The sequence below is a fragment of the Trichosurus vulpecula genome, chromosome 7 (genome assembly GCF_011100635.1).
Source record: "Trichosurus vulpecula isolate mTriVul1 chromosome 7, mTriVul1.pri, whole genome shotgun sequence".
NCBI classification, from domain to species: domain Eukaryota; kingdom Metazoa; phylum Chordata; class Mammalia; order Diprotodontia; family Phalangeridae; genus Trichosurus; species Trichosurus vulpecula.
In genome coordinates this window covers 221,439,337-221,456,901 of record NC_050579.1, presented here as the reverse complement: position 1 = coordinate 221,456,901, position 17,565 = coordinate 221,439,337, and the positions used below count along the sequence as shown (strand labels likewise).

General features: G+C 38.1%; 1 protein-coding gene across 1 annotated transcript in view; it reads left to right on the top strand.

Annotated features, from left to right (window-relative positions):
- The window catches only part of PRIM2 (DNA primase subunit 2), a 361,392-nt gene that overhangs the window by 54,068 nt on the left and 289,759 nt on the right, over positions 1-17,565 (top strand). Inside the window, exons 6-7 of the mRNA XM_036767629.1 lie at positions 7,892-7,987; positions 14,014-14,151. Coding sequence (XP_036623524.1) covers positions 7,892-7,987; positions 14,014-14,151 — 234 coding nt within the window. The remainder of the gene's footprint in view (positions 1-7,891; positions 7,988-14,013; positions 14,152-17,565) is intronic.

Sequence of the window (17,565 nt, the reverse complement as noted above, 5' to 3'; positions counted from 1 at the left end):
AATAATAATAGCTCCTATTTACGTAGTACTTCATTTAGTTTTATTTTTTTAAAACAATTTTCATGGATGTCTTCTGTTTCTTACATCACCATAGTATCCCATGCATTCCTTCCCTTTCCCTAGAGCCATCCCATATGACAAGTAGTGGGGATTTTTTAATAGAGGAAAACAAAATCAGCATAACTGATGGATTCTTTGAGAAAGTCCCAAAGTATGTGTAGTGTGTAATCCCTGTGGACCACTACCTCCACAAAGGGGTGGTTTGGGGGTGTTTTCTCATATCTTTTCATTCCAGTCCTGCTATAATTATAATTTTGTTATACTTACTTTTGATTTTTTGGTGTGTCACTGTTCCTTCCATTTACATTGTTGTAGTTCCTGTGCCTATGGGTTTCTTGGCTCTGTTTACTTTGTTCTGCCATTGAGGTCCAGTGGCAAGACAAAAATCAAGACGATTGGAAATTGCCCAGGATGCAGCGGGTGACCTTGGCATCTTCAATGTCTGACCAAGATTTAAGTGCTCTACGGAGTGTGCGTCTGCTGCCTTTGTGGATCCTTGGAACAAATTGCTCACATCTGCCCATTCCACCAGGGGATGTCTTTGTGTGATTGGGGTAGACATCCACTTAACTCACTGATGGTTTTGAGGCCCATTGGTTATCCTCAACCTAGTTTAGCCTGACTGTCAAGACTGTTTTACTGGGGTGTGGCTGCCATGCATGCTGCAGCTTCTTGGAGCCACAGGCGAGAGTTGGTGACAGATGGACACCAAAGGTGGGTGAGTAGCCCCGAAAAGGGTTTGGCAAGTCTTCACAACTGAGGTGCTGCTCTTCTCTGAACATCAGTACCACACCGTCCTTGAATTGTTGGTTACAGCAAATGGAGAAATTTTGAAAGCTGTGGATAAGGTCACCTTGCCAGTATACTTCCCAGGGTGTGTTGGTAAACAAAATGGGCTCTTAGCACTTAGTTGGCCTTTGTTTCCTTTGAGTAATTCAGTGTATTTCATTGAGCCTTACTAGGTGCTAAGCCCCAGGCCCAAACCCCTATTAGGTGTGGAACCTATGTGGGTGTGGATTGGTGACTGGGGTGGGACCCAATGTAGGGCTGGCTAAGGGGAGGCGCTAACTCCAGAGCCATGCAGAGTCTTGAGTCTTACTAAGTGCTAAGCCCCAGGCTCTAACCCCTATTAGGTGTTAACCTATGTGGATGTGAACCTCCCAGGGTCCTAGGGGGAGGGGCTAACTCAAGAGCCAATCATAGCAGCCTAAGTTCTGGTCATTCAGATGACGTTTGATGATGTCTGAAGCCTTATAAGAAGAGAGGACAGAGCCATTTGCACAGGGCTGTCACTCATGGTGGTGCTGATGTAGAGACTCTGGGCAGCTGTAGCTAGGAGCCCTCTAGCTTGTAACCCAGATGCTGGGACTTTGTTAAACTCTGGTAACTATGTATTGGGATTTGAATCAGACAAGGTCTGTCTGTTGATGTTTGTAATTTGTTTGTGTTTTGTTCTAAAGTTCAGGGTGCTGGATTTTTCCCCTGAACTAAGTGAATGATATTTGTATGCTGAATTAAAGTAAGCTTGTCAGTCCCTTAATGTAGCTTTCCTTAGTTAAGCAGATCAAAAGAACCTGTGCTTTTGCAGCTTGCTGGTAGCGTTCTCGTTGTTGGGCTTTCACCCCCACAACAGCGGCTAGCCAGATTGTTGAAACACAGGGATGTCTGCATAGATGAGGTTGACTCATGTTCTCTCAGAGCTGGCTCAATGTTTGTGAGGTTTCATAAGAAAGGTAGAGAAAAAGTATTAGGCTGCATACAGTCTACAGAACCGTTTTGGTGACTTTACTGTTGTATGCCTGTGAAATCTAGACAGTCTACCAGTGCTGTGCCAGAAAATTGAATCTCTTCCATTTGAATTGTCTTAGGAAGATTCTGAAGATCACTGGGCAAGATAAGGTACTGGACACTGAGGTCCTCTCTTGAGCTGAACTACCAGTCATTTGGACTGTGCTGCAGAGAGTACAACTCTGATGGGTTGGCTACATTGTCTGAATGCCAAACACTTGTTTACCTAAAAGACTATTTTATGGAGAACTTGCACAAGGCAAGCACTCACATGGAGGTCAGAAGAAGTGGTATAAGGGCCATCTCAAGGTCTTTCTGAAGAACTTTAGTATTGATTATGAGACACGGGAGACACTGGCAACAGACTGACCAGCATGGCATGCCCACATCAAAGAAGGTTCTGTGCTCTCTGAGCAAAGAAGGATTGCAGTAGCTCAAAGAAAATGTGAGATGTGCACATCTAGAGACATCTCCATCCCAAATGTTCAAATGAACTATTTGTGCCCGACCTGTGGTAAAGCCTTCAGAACTCATATTGGATTGATCAGCCGTAGTCAAATATGCTGTACCTTGACCCCAACATCATGATGTCATTGGTTCTCTTCAAATATGAAGGGCAAACAACAATAACTTCATTCTGTATCAGTTCACACATCTTTCCTGACTTCTCTATATTCATCACATACATAATTTCTTATAGTGCAGTGGCATTCCATTACACTCATATACCACATTTTATTTAGCCATTCCTCAGTCAGTGGGCATCTACTTTGTTTCCAATTCTTAGCTGTCACAAAAAATAGTCCTATAAATATTTTGGAGTATGTGGGAATCCTTTTCTTATTGATGGCTTCCATGCCCAGGCACAGAGACTTGGGTTCAAAAGACATGGACATTTTAGTCACTTAATTTGCGTAATTCCAAATTGCTTTCCAAAATGGTTGTACCATTTTACAACTCCACCAACAAAGCATTAGTTTGCCCATCTTCCCATAACTCATTCAACATTGTTGCCATTTTGGGGTAATTTTTACCACTTTGCAGGGTGTGAAGTCAAATCTTAGAGTTGGTTTGATTTGCATTTCTCTTATTATTAGTGATTTGGAGCATTTTTAAAATGTTGTCATGAATACTTTGCAGTTCTTCTTTCGAGAGCTGTTTGTTCATATCCTTTGACCATTTATCCATTGGGAATTACATAGCACTTTAAGATTTGTAAAATGATTTACATGTTGCTTCACTGAATCTCACGACAACCCTGTGAGACAGTTGCTATTATTATCTCCATCATACAGATGAGGAAACTGAGGTTGAGAGAGACTTGCATAACACGCAAAATGTCTAAGAGAGGATTTGAACTCAGGTCTTACTCTACTGTGCCCCCTAGCTGTGCATTGACCTGGAAGCCAAGGGAGAAGAGGATCAAGAAAGGAGGGGATTGGCCACACTGCTGTAGGCCAAAAGTAATTATTGAAACCGCAAAAATGGATGAGCTCAACCAAAGAAATTACAGAGAGAGAAAAGAAGAGGGTCAAAGATAGCGATGCCTATCTTTTTGATGTGGGAGAAGAATTAGGGGCCTGCAAAGGAGATAGAGAAGGTAGGAGTAGATACCATGAAGGTACCATGTTAGAAAGGCTGAGGGAGGGTGTTGAAGAGGAGGCAGTCAGTGTGGTCAAGGAGGAAGCAGAGAGAAGAAAGTTCATTGGATTTAGTGATAATGGACATTATTAGTGACCTTGGAAAGAGGTGTTTTTGGTATAGAAGTGAGATTGCAAGGGATTAAATATTGAGTAGATGATTAAGTTGAGACAATGTGTATACAATAACTTAAAGGAATGGCAGGATAAAGAGGGATTTTATTACCCTTACTATTATTTAAAGTTTTATTGATGATATCTGTTTTTACACCAGTCGTTTCTGGATATCTCACTCAGCCAGCCCCCTTCCCCTTCACCTAGTGAGCCTTTCTTGTAGCAAAGAAAATTAGGTAAAGCCAACTAAAGATAATGACCATGTCTGACTGTATTTGCAACATTATATGCCCATTAGTTTATTGCCTTTTAAAGCAAAGGGGGAAGTCAGTCAGTCCTCAAGCATTTATTAAGCAATTACCATGTGCCAGGCACTGTACTAAGTGCTAGAGATAGAAAGGAAGGCTAGTCAGTCTGTGCTCTCAAAGAGAACAGTCTAATGTAGGAGGCAACGTGAAAACTACGTACAAACAAGATATACACAGGTTAAACTTAGAGGGAAGGGACTAAGATTAAGGGGGAATCAGAAAGATTTCCTGTATAAGGTGGTACTTTAAAGCTGGGACTGAAGGAAGCCAAGGGGTGCAGTTCCTCATCTCTTCCAGTTCACCTTTGCTGTAGTATTTTTTCATTGTAATCATTGCATATATCATTTTCCTAATTCTTTATACTTCAATCCACATCAGTTCATATAAATTCAAAGGAAGGATTTTTGTAGAATAAATGGCCAGGGATCTGAGCATCTTTGTATACTGGGGGTGTAGGTGAAGGAGCCAAAAGAGAAACGATTATAGCCTGAAGGAGTGGCTTGGATCAGTTCTGAGGAATGGATAAACCTTTTACTCATTGAAAATCCTGGAACATTTAGTGTTAAGTTCTAAGAGTAAAAATTGGTGTGGACTTTAGAAATGATATACACGACTTTGATTATGCTCAATTACTTTGGGCATTTGAGCATGGAATCACCCTGTGCTGAGATTTTCATCCACTTATTTTCTTCACTAGGCAAAACTTTGACCAAATAGATGGTTTTATACTGTCCTATTTTTCAAGATACACTTTTGAGAAAATTTCACTGTATTCCTTGTTATCCTATTCCAGTTTTATGTAAGATTTATGAGAGCTGTCTTATTGCATTCTGACATTTTGTAAAAGATGCAGACAAAAAACCGTATTTGGGAAATAGGGTCTCTTACAACTTACGGTATTTGAGAGTATAGCAATTTACCTTAGGCTGGAGACTCACCTCCCTAAAATTTATTTGGTAAAGCTTTTATTGCTTACATTCACCCATGATTTTGTTAGTATAAATGTAAGGTGAAATTTAATAGGTCTGAACCTGTGAGATACAGGAAAATTTGGGTTCACATTTAGCCTCCGTCTCATCCTGGATCTACTATGCTGGGCAAGTTACTTTACCTGTCAGTGCCCTTAGACTATTCTTTATGTCTGTAAGTTGCAGAATAGTTGCTAAATGATTGGCACCTTTTTCCCCCCTTGTTGGGCATTTTCTTCTCAGGTAAGATCCGATTCCCCTTTTGTAAACAAGTCTAGAAATAATAAATTTTACCAGACCAATAAACATGGAATGTTGCAGCTAACCTCCTCCTGCTTTTCTTCTTGTCCTTCCTTAAAATACACAGCTAGATATAATAATATCGCTATCATAAGAATTCCTCATGTCTGACCGTGTTATTGTCTGAACAAAAAGTTACTTTCCCATTGACTTTAGGATAAAGGCATTTATTATGCACCTCTTCTGTTCCTGGCATGTTTCTAAGCACTAGGATCACAAAGAAAAAAAAGTGAAACAATTCTTTTCCTCAAAAAGCTAACATTATTTTTGGGGGGAAGGGTGGGGGGACGACAAGATGTATCGGTATAAGTAATTAGTGTGTATGTATACACACACACACGCACGCGCACATGCACACACGCACACACACACATAATAGATAACAGTAATTTTGAGGGAATGAAAGGCACTAGCTGGTGGAGGAATGGAAAGGCTTACCATAGCAGGCGGCATTTGAGCTGTGCTTTTCTGTGAAGTAAGATGGGAGTATGTTCTAGGCATGCGGGATAATAACGGTAGTAGTGAGCATTTATGTAATGCTTTGAGTTTTGCTAATTGCTTTAGAAATATTATGTCATTTTATCCTCACAAAAACCCTGGAAGTAGGTGCTATTTTTTTTAATCCCCATTTTACAGATGAGGAAACTGAGGTAGATACAAGAAAGTGACTTGCCCAGGGTCCCATAGCTAGTAAGCATCTTGAGGCTGCATTTGAACTGAGCTCTTCCTGACTCCAGGTCTGTTGTCCTGTTGCGTATGAGTAACAGCAAGCGGGCCCAATTTGGGGATCATAGCTGCATGAAGGGAAGTAATATGTAATAAGCCAAAACTAAGTATAGTTATAGCTAACTTTGTACCTTGCTCTAAAATTCTTTGCTTATATTATTTTAACATCTCCTTTCATATAATGCTTAAGCATAGAAAAAAATGAACACAACACATATGATGTATGAATTTATAACTTGGGTGTAAGAGGTGTTGAAAATGTTAAGTGTTCAGAGGTATTCATGTTATGTAAGACTTATCAACATGGAAATAGGAGGGCATTTAGAATAGTTTGCTGCTGTAGATGCTGACAGCACTTTTATGTTTGTCAGTCACTTCTACCTCCTCATCCCCTTTTCCATTTATCTGATCCTTTCTTCTCTTAGCTTCACTTGGAATTGCTATTTTCATACCTGCATTAGAATGTCCATGTTTTGACTTTTCCTGTGGAACCCATGTTTATTGTTCTGTCCCTCTTTTTTCTCCCATTTTGCGCATGTTGTACACTGCATTATCTCTAGATAGATGGTGTTAACCTGCCTATTGGAATCTTTGTAATTGGGCAGATTCAGGGTAGAACTATGTACGTAGAAAAGCTCCAGTATTTTTGGAATTTTTTCCTCTTTGGAGGAAAATTAAGTGTGTGTGTGTGTGTGTGTGTGTGTGTGTGTGTGTGTGTGTGTGTGTTTGTGTGCATTGCAAGTAGAATCATGTTGTTTAAAGCTGGAAGAGATACAGAGAAGAGAAGTCTTAGGGGAGCGTGATAACTGTCCTTAAAGCTTTGAAGGGCTGTCACATGGAAGAGAGATTAGACTTGGTCTGTGTGGCCACAGAGGACACAAGACTAACAGTGGGTCAGCATTGTAAAGAGGCAAAGTTAGGCGTGATGAAAGGTGAAAAATCTTAGCCTAAAGTGGAATGGGCCAAAATAGGAAGTTGTGATTGCCTTCTCATCGTGGGAGAGGATTCAAGCAAAGGCCAGCTGACCACTTGTCAGTTATGTTGTCTAGGGCATTCTTGGTCAGATACTGGCTTGAGTGATGCCTGAGGGCCTTCATAACTTAGAAGTTCTATGACCTTGGAGATCTTCTGGCTTGTCCCCTACATCATATAGGTTAGATAATTGAGGTGAAGAGTATTGAAGACTTGCTTAAGGTATATTAGCCCGAATTAGTGGCAGAGTTGGAAACTGAACCCAGTCTCCAGACTCTCAACTTGAAAATATACAAGGTAGTGCAGTTCTAAGATAGAAGATTTATAGTCATGAGAAAAAAGGAGTGTATGTTTTAAGTGTCTAGAGTTTTAAAAAATGTGAATAAGAAAATTAGCAACATTTACAGTGTTTTGTATTAGAGTTTTCTCTCTTTTCTCTGTCTCTGGCTCTACTTCATCTCCCTCTTCCTATCCCTCTGCCTCTGTCTGTCTCTCTCTCTTTCCTTGTTTTCTATCTCTTTTTCTGTCTCTCTTCTTTCCCCCCTCTGTTTCTCTATCTCTGGCTCTCCCTCTTTCTGTTTCTTTCTCTGTCTCTCCCTCCCTCTCTCTGTTTCTGTCTCTCTCTCCTTCCCTCCTTCTCTCTGTTTCTCATTCCCTCCATCCTTCTTCTACTCTCCCTACCTTCTTTTTTCATTTGTCCTAACAATGTCCCTGTGGGGATATGGAAAGCAATGTGTACTATTTTCATCCTCCTAACGGGTAAATGAGGCCCAGAAGAAGTTGTAGGGTATGCGTCTGATGACATTGAAGATGGTATAAGTAACAAGAACTCATGTTAAATATGGAACATCTTTTGAAAAATGGCTTCATTAATAATATATAATGGAGAAAGTTTGGGGAATTTTTCAGTTCTACAGAAGGGTAGAATCCTGTCACCAAAAAATAATGGCTTTTTTTTATTAACATTGAGGTCTTTTGCATTTTTAAACATTGTACTATACATGTTTTCTTTCAGATTAGTAAAGAAGAAAAGGAGCTCCACTCTCAGGATATTCTTGATTCATCAGCACCTTTAAGTGGAAACAAATATGAATTAGATGCTGTTTATAAGGTGAGAAAATTGTTAGAATGTTTCCTGGGATTTTTGTAACTCTTAAGTTAGAATAGTTGTGGGGAAGTTTATGATTTTCCCTTTAGTGTTTTTGGTTGTGTTTCCCTTAATTGGTATTCTAATTTGATTGTGGTTCTAACATTTGCTATTATGCCTCATTTTGTTTTTCAGTATATTTGTTTTTGTAGTAATACCTCAGTAATTGGCAGGGGTGGGGGGGAGCTTATTCATAGGGGAAAGTAAGAATTTTAGAATCCTGAAAAATAAGTACATTTTTATTACTTACATGCGTGTATAACAACCAGGATATAGCTGACCCAGTGTTGCTGGGGAGAATTAACCAAGAGTACTTAATGAATACAAAGGAGTGATGTGTGAATAGTATGTCAATTGTTGGAAGTTATTTCTCTCTCTCTCTCTCTCTCTTTTTTTTAAGATTAATTTATTTATTTTTACTTTACAACATTCATTTCCACTAGATTTTGCGTTACAAATTTTCTCCCCATCTCTACCCTCTCCCCCACCTCAAGATGGTATGAATTCTGTTTAGCTTTTTTTTCCTCTTAAGTTATTGAAGCCTACCTTCTTAGTCTTGTTTTTATAATATTATTTTATTTAGCCAATTCATTTTTCATAGCAACAGTAAAGATTTAAAAAAAGCTAAATAAAAGTGTAGGAGGACTGACATAGCTAGGCAGTAGATTAAGTGTTGGAGCTGAGTTCAAATCTGGCTTCAGACATTTACTACCTGTGTGACCCTAGACAAGTCACCTAACCTTTGTTTGCTTTGATTTTCTCCTGTGTAAAATCGGAGTAATAATAATAGTACCTACCTCCTTGGATTGTTGTGAAGATCAAATGAGATAATATTTATAAAGCGCTTTGCAAACCTTTAAGTTCTGTATAAATGTTTGCTGTGGTTTTTTCTCTGTTGTCCCTTGGGCAAACTTAGAAACACATTCTCAGATATAAACCTTTTTAGCCTATTCTGGCTGCAGTTCTCAAAATAGCTGTCACCCCTAGCAGTCTGACCAGTTCAGGTCAGTTCTCCAGTTCTCTCTTGCTACCCACAGAGACACAGTCAAATCAAGTCAACAAGCATTCATTAAGGGCTTCCCATTGCCAGGTATTGTGTCTCATAGACTAGTGAAACTCTCTGGGTCTCGTCTCTTCTCTTCTCTTCTCTTCTCTTCTCTTCTCTTCTCTTCTCTTCTCTTCTCTTCTCTTCTCTTCTCTTCTCTTCTCTTCTCTTCTCTTCTCTGACAAAAAAACACAAGATAAATAAAGAAATAGTATGCTTCAATCTGAATTCAGACTCCATCAGTTCTTTCTCTGGAGCTGGGTAGTATTTTTATCATAAATCCTTCAGAATTGTCTTGGGTCGTTGTATTGCTGAGAATACCTAAGTCATTCATAGTTGATTATCATATAGTATTGCTGTTACTGTGTACAATATTCTCTTGGTTCTGCTCATTTCACTTTTCATCAGTTCATTTAAGTCTTTCCAGGTTTTTCTAAGAGCATGTTGCTCATTATTTCCATAATAGTATTCCATCACACTCGCAATCAGCAACTTGTTCAGCCATTCTCTAATTGATGGACATCCAATCTTTGCCACCACTAAAAGAGCTGCACAAATAGTTTTTTTACATAAAGGTCCTTTTTCTTTTTGTTTTTTATCTCTTTGGGAAACAGACTCCCATAGTGGTATTTCTGAGTTAAAGGGTATACATGGTTTTTATAAGCCTTTGGGCATAGTTCCAGATTGCTCTACAGAATGATTGAATCAGTTCTCACCTCCACCAGCCTTGCATTAGTGTCTTAATTTTCCCACATTCCCTCCAACATTTGTCATTTTCATTTTTTGTCATATTAGCCAATCTAATAGGTGTGGGTTAATAGCTCAGAGTTGCTTTAACTTGCATTTCTCTAATAGTGATTTAGAGCATTTTTTTATATGACTATGGATAGCTATGACTATTTCACCTCAAAACTGTCCATTTATATCCTTTGACCATTTATCCCTTGAAGAATGTCTCTCATTTCTCTAAATTTGACTGAGTTCTCTGTATATTTGAGAAATGAGATTTTTATCAGAGAAATTTCCTGTAAATTTTTTTTCAGTTATGATTACTATGTATTTCCCTCACCCTATTTCCTCCCATTTATCCTACTGTCTCTCCTTTTGCTCTGTCCATTCTCAAAAGTATTTTGCTTTTAACTTCTACCTCCTCTAATCTACCTTCCCGTCTATCACAACTCCCTTCTCTTATCCCCTTTCCCCCCTACTTTCCTGTATTATAAGATAGATTTCTATACCCAACTGAGTGTGTATGTTATTATTCGCTTTTTGAGCCAATTCTGTGGAGAATAAGTTTCATGAATCTCAACCTCTCCCATCTTCCCTTCCACCATAAAAATTCTTTGGTGTCTCATTTATGTCAGATAATTTACTCCATTCTACCTTTTCCTTTCCCCTTCTCCCAGTGCATTCCTTTTTCTCACCCCTTAATTTAATTTTTTAGATAATTATTCATCATATTCAACTCACACCTGTGCTCTGTATGGATACTCCTTCCTAACTGCCCTAATAATGAGAAAGTTTTAAAAAGTTACAAGTATCATTTTCCCATATAGAGATTTTAAACAGGTTAACCTTATTGAATCCCTTGTGATTTCTCTTTCCTGTTTACCTTTTTATGCTTCTCTTGAGTCTTGTATTTTAAAGTTAGATTTTCTATTCAGCTCTGATCTTTTCATCAAGAATGCTTGAAAGTCCTTTATTTCATTGAATGTCCATTCCCCCCCCCCCCGCCCCCCAAAGGATTATGCTCAGTTTTGCTGGGTGGGCGATGATCTTAGCTCTTTTGCTCTTTGGAATATCATATTCTAAGCCCTCTAATTCTTTAATGTAGAAAGTGCTAAATCTTATATTATCCTGACTGTGGATCCATAATATTTGAATCATCTACTTCTGGCTGAACTGGGACTTGAATTGATATCTTTATCTAGTATTCTTTCCATTCTATGCCATGGGAAGGAATTTCTTTGTGTAACTGTAAGGTTTTGTTGTTAAGTCACTTTTCAGTCATGTCTAACTCTTTGTGACTCCATTTGGGTTTTTCTTGGCAGAGATACTGAAGTGTTTTGCCATTTCCTTATCCAGCTGATTTTACAGATGAGGAACTGAGGTTAAGTGACTTCCCTAGCGTCACACAGCTAATAAGTGGCTGAGGCTGGACTTGAACTCATGAAGATGAGTCTTTCTGGTTCCAAGCCCAGTGCTTTATCCGTTGCATCACCTAGCTGCTCTACTATCAGGCATCAACCTAGTTAAATTACATTAGACAATGAATTGTCTGGTTCTGTGGTATCACTCCATTTTTGGAAGGCCTGACAAACAGCTTTTATTTTGATCTGGACCAAAAGTATTTTTCCCTGTAGACTTCAGAAGGCTCAGGTAACAATTGAATTCAGTTTAGACAAAGCAAACCACTATGCTTTTTATAGTTTTTTTTGGATTAAAATAAAAAAGCCAGTTATTCACGTATATTGACTTTTAATTCAAGCCTTTGGATTCTAAATCAGGGCTGTCCAAAATGCGGCCCACGTGCGCCCCCAGTGTGACTTATGTGGCCTGTCTACAAGCATAGAAATTTACATAAATTCTTTAGTAAACGAAGCCGAGCTACTGCAGAGCTCTCACTAAAATGGCCAATCAAAATATATTGTTTATTGTTTCGATAAAAATCTAAGGTTGGACAGCCCTGTTCTAAATGTACCTTTTAAAAAGTATCATTATTAAGGATAAAGACATATAAAATCATTGATGTGGTTTAGCTTTGTATTTCTCAGGAAATTTTTTTACAGGATGCTCCAGAAAAACTAAGAAATGAAGTATGGCCCCCATGTCCAATGTGCCAATAGTTTTAAATAAGGCAAACTTTTTTTTTGGGGGGGGGGATGAGAAGAGGAGAAGGAGGTCAGGTCTCCAGAGCAGAAATCAAAGTACTTTGCCGATATTATCCTTATTTGAAAGATCTAAAACCTCTAAGTTAAAAAGTAGTTCTCAGATCTGTCAAGTGAAGTTTGTCTGAGTTTGTCATTTATAAATGGAAGGCCTGATCTTTGTCTTATTTTGTGGGAGAGTGGAGAGAGAAGGAGGGACCTTCTTTCCATTTCATCTTTTGAAGGAGAAAAATTCCTTCTAACGCTAGAAAATCTTCGTCTTGTTTTATTCACCTGAGTCCTTTTGTGTTGTACTTTCTCTGATAATATTCCTGTCCATTTATCTAAGAGGATTTAAAGTCAAATAATATAATAATAATATAATAAATAAGTCATGCAGAATCTTTCTTCCCAAAGTTCTATTTTTGCAACTTAGAAAACCCCAAACAGGGTTATGAAGAGTCAGACACGACTGAACAACAACAGAACTTTAATGGGAAGCACTGGGCCTGGAGTCAGGAAAAGTTGGTTCAAATCTGGCCTCAGACACTTACTAGCTGTGTGACCCTGGGCAAGTTACTTAACCCTGTTCGCCTCAGTTTCCTCATCTGTAAAATGATCTGAAAAAGGAAGTAGCAAACCCATTATCTTTCCAAGAAAATCTTAACTGATGTCACAAAGAGTTGTACAAGGACGAAACAATTGAACAACGGCAGTTACAGAACAATAAACAGGTTAAAAATTGGTTTAATAGCAAAGGTGAACACTAAAATGGTTGTTTCATTATTGACATTTTCTAATGTTGGGATAAACCATTTAAATTTTACAATGAATAGAGAAAGAGAGAGATTTGGAGGCTACATACGTACCATCTTGATAGTTTTTGGTAGTACATATTTTGTGTACACATTCCACTTGATGCTGTGTGAAATACAGAGTAGGGGGCAGTGCTCAGTAGGAAATTTAAAGAGCTGTGGGTCAGTAGAGAGAGATTTCAGTTTTTAGCACGGCAAGGTAATGTAGGAGAAAAAACTTAGACGTAGGGTCAGCCCTGGCCCTACTACTTAGCTGTGTGATGTTCAGCAGGTTGCTTCCATTCTCTCTGACTCTTACCTTCATCATCTGTAAAATGGGAATTCATGATACCTTTGGTAAGAGGTTATGAGAAGATCAAGTGAGATAATATCTATGAAAGTGATAAAAAAGTAAAGTTCTATTAATAGCAATATGATGGTAATTGGACTTATAATTATTTTTGTTATTGAGAAGCTGAGTCACCAGTGTGGCATAGGTATAGAGTCAGTCTTGAAAAAGAAAGACCTACCTCTGATACAGGTAGGCTTTATAACGATGGGCAAGTAAGTCACTTAACTTCCAAGTGTCCCAGATAATTCTCTATGACTGAGTTCGAAATGAGTTGACATTCTGAATCTCTGGCGGGAGAATCCCCAGCATTAATGAAATCATAAGTCATTGATAAAGTCACAGGTTGGGGACTTTCACCCTATCTCTTCCAATAAATAATTGTCATGATTATTATGGAACAGAAGTAAGGCCTTTACTTTACTATCTTCCCTAAATACTTGCAATTACTTGCAGACATGGGACAGCTAGGTGGTACAGTAGGTAGAGTGCTTTAAAATCTGGCCTCAGGCGTTTACTAGCTGTGTGACCCTGGGCAAGTCACTTAGTCTCTGTATGCCTCAGTTTCCTCATCTATAAAATAGGGATAGTAATAGCACCTACCTCCCAAAAGTTGTGAGGGCCGAATGAGATAATAATTGTAAAAGAGCTAAGCACAGAGCCTGGAACATACTAAGCCCTATATAAATGTTAACTGTTTTATTTAATATAGTCAGATGATTTCCTTAGGTTTATTTGTATTACTCCTCCCCTACCCCACGCCATTTTCCCATTTTGTGCGGTATGAATTTGCCCTTTTTCTTTTTCTTCTGGTTTGTTGTGGATGTTACTTCTTAAGGAAGCACTGTCTAAACGTGAGCTTTATTTAGGTTTAGCACATACGAAAACTGAGCTTGTTACACAATAACCTGCTTTTCCTGGCTTTCTGCTCCCAGGTTCCTTTTGCTGATGCTTTGGATTTGTTCCGAGGAAGGAAAGTCTATTTGGAGCGTGGCTTTGCGTTTGTGCCGCATCAGGATATTGTGTCAATCATCTTGAATGACTTTAGAGCCAAACTGTCCAAGGCTTTGGCAGTAAGTACATTGCTTGATTTTTTTTTTTCAGAGCTAACCTTGTCTCATCCCCTCTCTATGACTCCTGTCCTTTTTTATTCTTGAATTTAACACAGGTCGTGCTGCAATTGGGTCATTTAGGAAAACTTAGCTGATGATGACTAGCCTATGTTGATGGTGCTTCAAATGAATGAACAAATAAGTTGAATAACCTTATACAAATTGTGAGAGTAAACATAAAGGGCTTATGAGCATATTTTATCCTTTGCAGAAAAAATAGAGGCTGCTGTCTATTATAAAGATTTTCATAGTTTTTCTAATAAGAAATAAAATGTAGCTCATTGAATTTGTAGCCAGGTGGGTTCCTGATGTTTCACTTTTTTTTTTTTTAAACTGTAGGCATGGACAAAAAAGAAAATATTGAGATAAATCCTTTCTTTAAAATATTAGTTGAAATTTTGCTAATTTCAAAATCCTTGTGTCTTTTCCAAACTGATTTTGTTTTCCCTAATAGAAGGGGTTTAGATTAACTTGCAGATGTTCTCCTGCCACAGAATTAAGAGTTATGTGGATATCTTTTTGTACTTTGGGTACATAATTTGCTAAATATATCCCAGATTTTAAACTAAACTTGATAGGGAGCTTGACAGACTATATGAGTAAGGAAGAAACAGAAAGCGTCCTGTGTAAAGTGGTAAATTAATCCACTAGGGGTTTGCTGTTCTGTCATAGGCATGTGTATAGGCTGTGCCAGGTATGTTTAAGCATACCCTAATATAAAAAAAAATGTCATTTTGTGTCTTATTTTAAAAATTCTTTTGTTAAATTTTAGTTTCTGTAGTTTGATGAATAAAAATGTCCACCATTATTGAGTATTCAATAAATTAACTAAAGAAAATTCCCTAGGTGAATAACTTAATGGAACAATTAGGGTGTGACTGGGAGTTTTGTTTGTCCTAACTAATAGAAAATGCTGGGGTGTGTGTGTGTGTGTGTGTGTGTGTGTGTGTGTGTGTGTGTGTGTGTGTGTGTAGAGGTAGGGGTAGGTTCCTTGCCCCTGGTCTGTGGAACTCAGTGCTCCTTGAGGGCAAGGCTGGCTCCAGCTGGAACATGACTGGTATATTGCCATTCTGCTGCACACATAAAGAAGTGTGAGGTTCAGGTGACCTGGTTCTCCTGTCTGGTCTTGAGTATTTCAGTTGTTAAAGTTTTTATCCCAAGCAGTGATTTCTGCTCTCCTCTGTCTTAACTACTTCACCCCTCAGAGAGTTAAACAGCCAGTGAATGTAGAAGTGCCCATCGGGTACCAGGGGTAGGAGAAAACTTAGATATGATCTCAAATAGTTTTCATTCTATAACTTGACAGGCATATGATAAGCACACAGGGCTAATGAGTGATGGTACTAGCAAGAGTTATGCTCGTGATGGTTTTGAGTTGAATCTCAATTGCTTAGCACAGTACCTGGCACATAGGAGTTGCTTAATAAATGTTTATTTCCTTCCTTCCTCCTTCCCTCCCTCCCTCCCTCCCTTCCTTCCTTCCTTCCTTCCTTCCTTCCTTCCTTCCTTCCTTCCTTCCTTCCTTCCTTCCTTCCTCCCTCCCTCCCTTCCTCCTCCCTCCCTCCCTCCGTATTTCTTTGTAGTTCCTTTTCTTGTCCTGAACATCAGTATATGTTGTGATGTATCTTAAAGCTTGAGTGTTTTACCTCAATCTTTGATAGGGTACTTCCTAATATCTTGTTCCTCCAGTTTGGAGCTGAAGTCAGAGAGCAGTCCTTCATTTAATAGTAAAAATGGGTATATGTTGATGCTGTCACAAATAATACAAGGAAAATTGGAGGTAGCTGCATTCAAGAAATATGATGAGTAAGAGTTTGAAAGGTTCAAATTAAAACAATTGCTGAAGATACAATTCTTTAACTGGTGGCCATTTAAAAATATATATAGTTGTGTAATGACCTTGCCTTTTATTCTGTAGGTTAATTGTGTGTACTACTTCTACTTCTAATGTTATTATAGAGAACACTAGAGTGTTCCTATTTTTAAAAATAAAATTCTGATTTATTTTAGAAGAGGCATGTACTATTGTATTTTATCTTTCCTTTTCATCCCAAACCAAAAATTCTTTTAAAAAACCCCAACAACATTAAAAAGCATTTATTTCTTGACTGTTTAGTGTTACTTACAGATTAATGATGGAGGTGAAACATAGTTTGAAGTACCCAGAATATTAACTGCAAATTCTTTTCTTTATTTTATTAGAATTTTAAGTTGCTTTATGAGCACTTGTTGACTACATTTAAACAGATTTCACTTTGCAGTTTTCATTTCAGCCCAAGGCCTGGTAATGGCAAAACTAACCAGAATTGGCTGTGAAAAATGATTCTGTCATCCTTTTGAGTATTTTTTGCTCTAACTACTTTTGATTTTGCAACTTCTCATCTAGTCTAAATCACAAATAAATTAAGAATGAACTAACTGCTTTTCTTATAAAACTAGTGGTATACAGATTTATTTGAAACTAATTGTATCTCGTTCTTTCTTAAAAAAAGAACTCTTTTGCATATGCATACTGTTCTGTTTATTCTTAAATTATATTAAAGTAGAAGATGGGTATGTTTTATTTTTTACATGTGAAAAGTTGAGAAACTAAATGTGTGTCTAGATAAATGTGAGGACATTTGATTTTCAGTGGGAAATGGTCTCAGTCTTTGAGAAAAGTGTGTCTAGATTTTCAAGCCTGTAGTATTGGATCATTGGAATTTTCACAGTGACCCCAAAATTCACCTTAGGGTCGAATTTCTGACTTTTTTTTTTTTTTTAACGGTGAAATCATATCATTCTCCCTTAGTGCATCACTAAAGAGCAGTTTAAAGGTTTTCAGAGATTACTTGCCAGATCTTGATTCCTATGAACAGAATGTTCTAGTGTTATAGTATTTATAAGATAGTCAATAATAGAGGATGTAGGGAGGGCAAACAGAAGCTGAAGATCCAGTTTCAAAAAGTTTTTTAGATAATGTCATGAATATAGCTGTCCTTTTGGAGCACTTGAAGGTTGACTATTTAGGCAACATCCCTAACCTCCTTAGAACAGTTGCTGTTGTCTTTGCCCACGTGTCTCTTCACCACATGTTCTTTGGAGGTATTATTAGAGGATAGAATACTCAGCCAGGTAGAACATTGGGCTGACCCCGCCCAGTATGGCATTTTGTCAATTCACATATTGAGCAGATTAATTTGGTTAAATCTGTTGCTAAGCTCTAGGTGATGTTAGACTTAATGAGACAATTTTGAGCCATTTGGAATGACTCTCAATTAATAGATTCATGTTTATTGTTTATAGAGGAAATTCCCTTGGTATGGTTGCTACATTGTAATGCCACAAACTGTAAGATTATATAATTATGTTAAACATGTTTGTAAATGACGTACA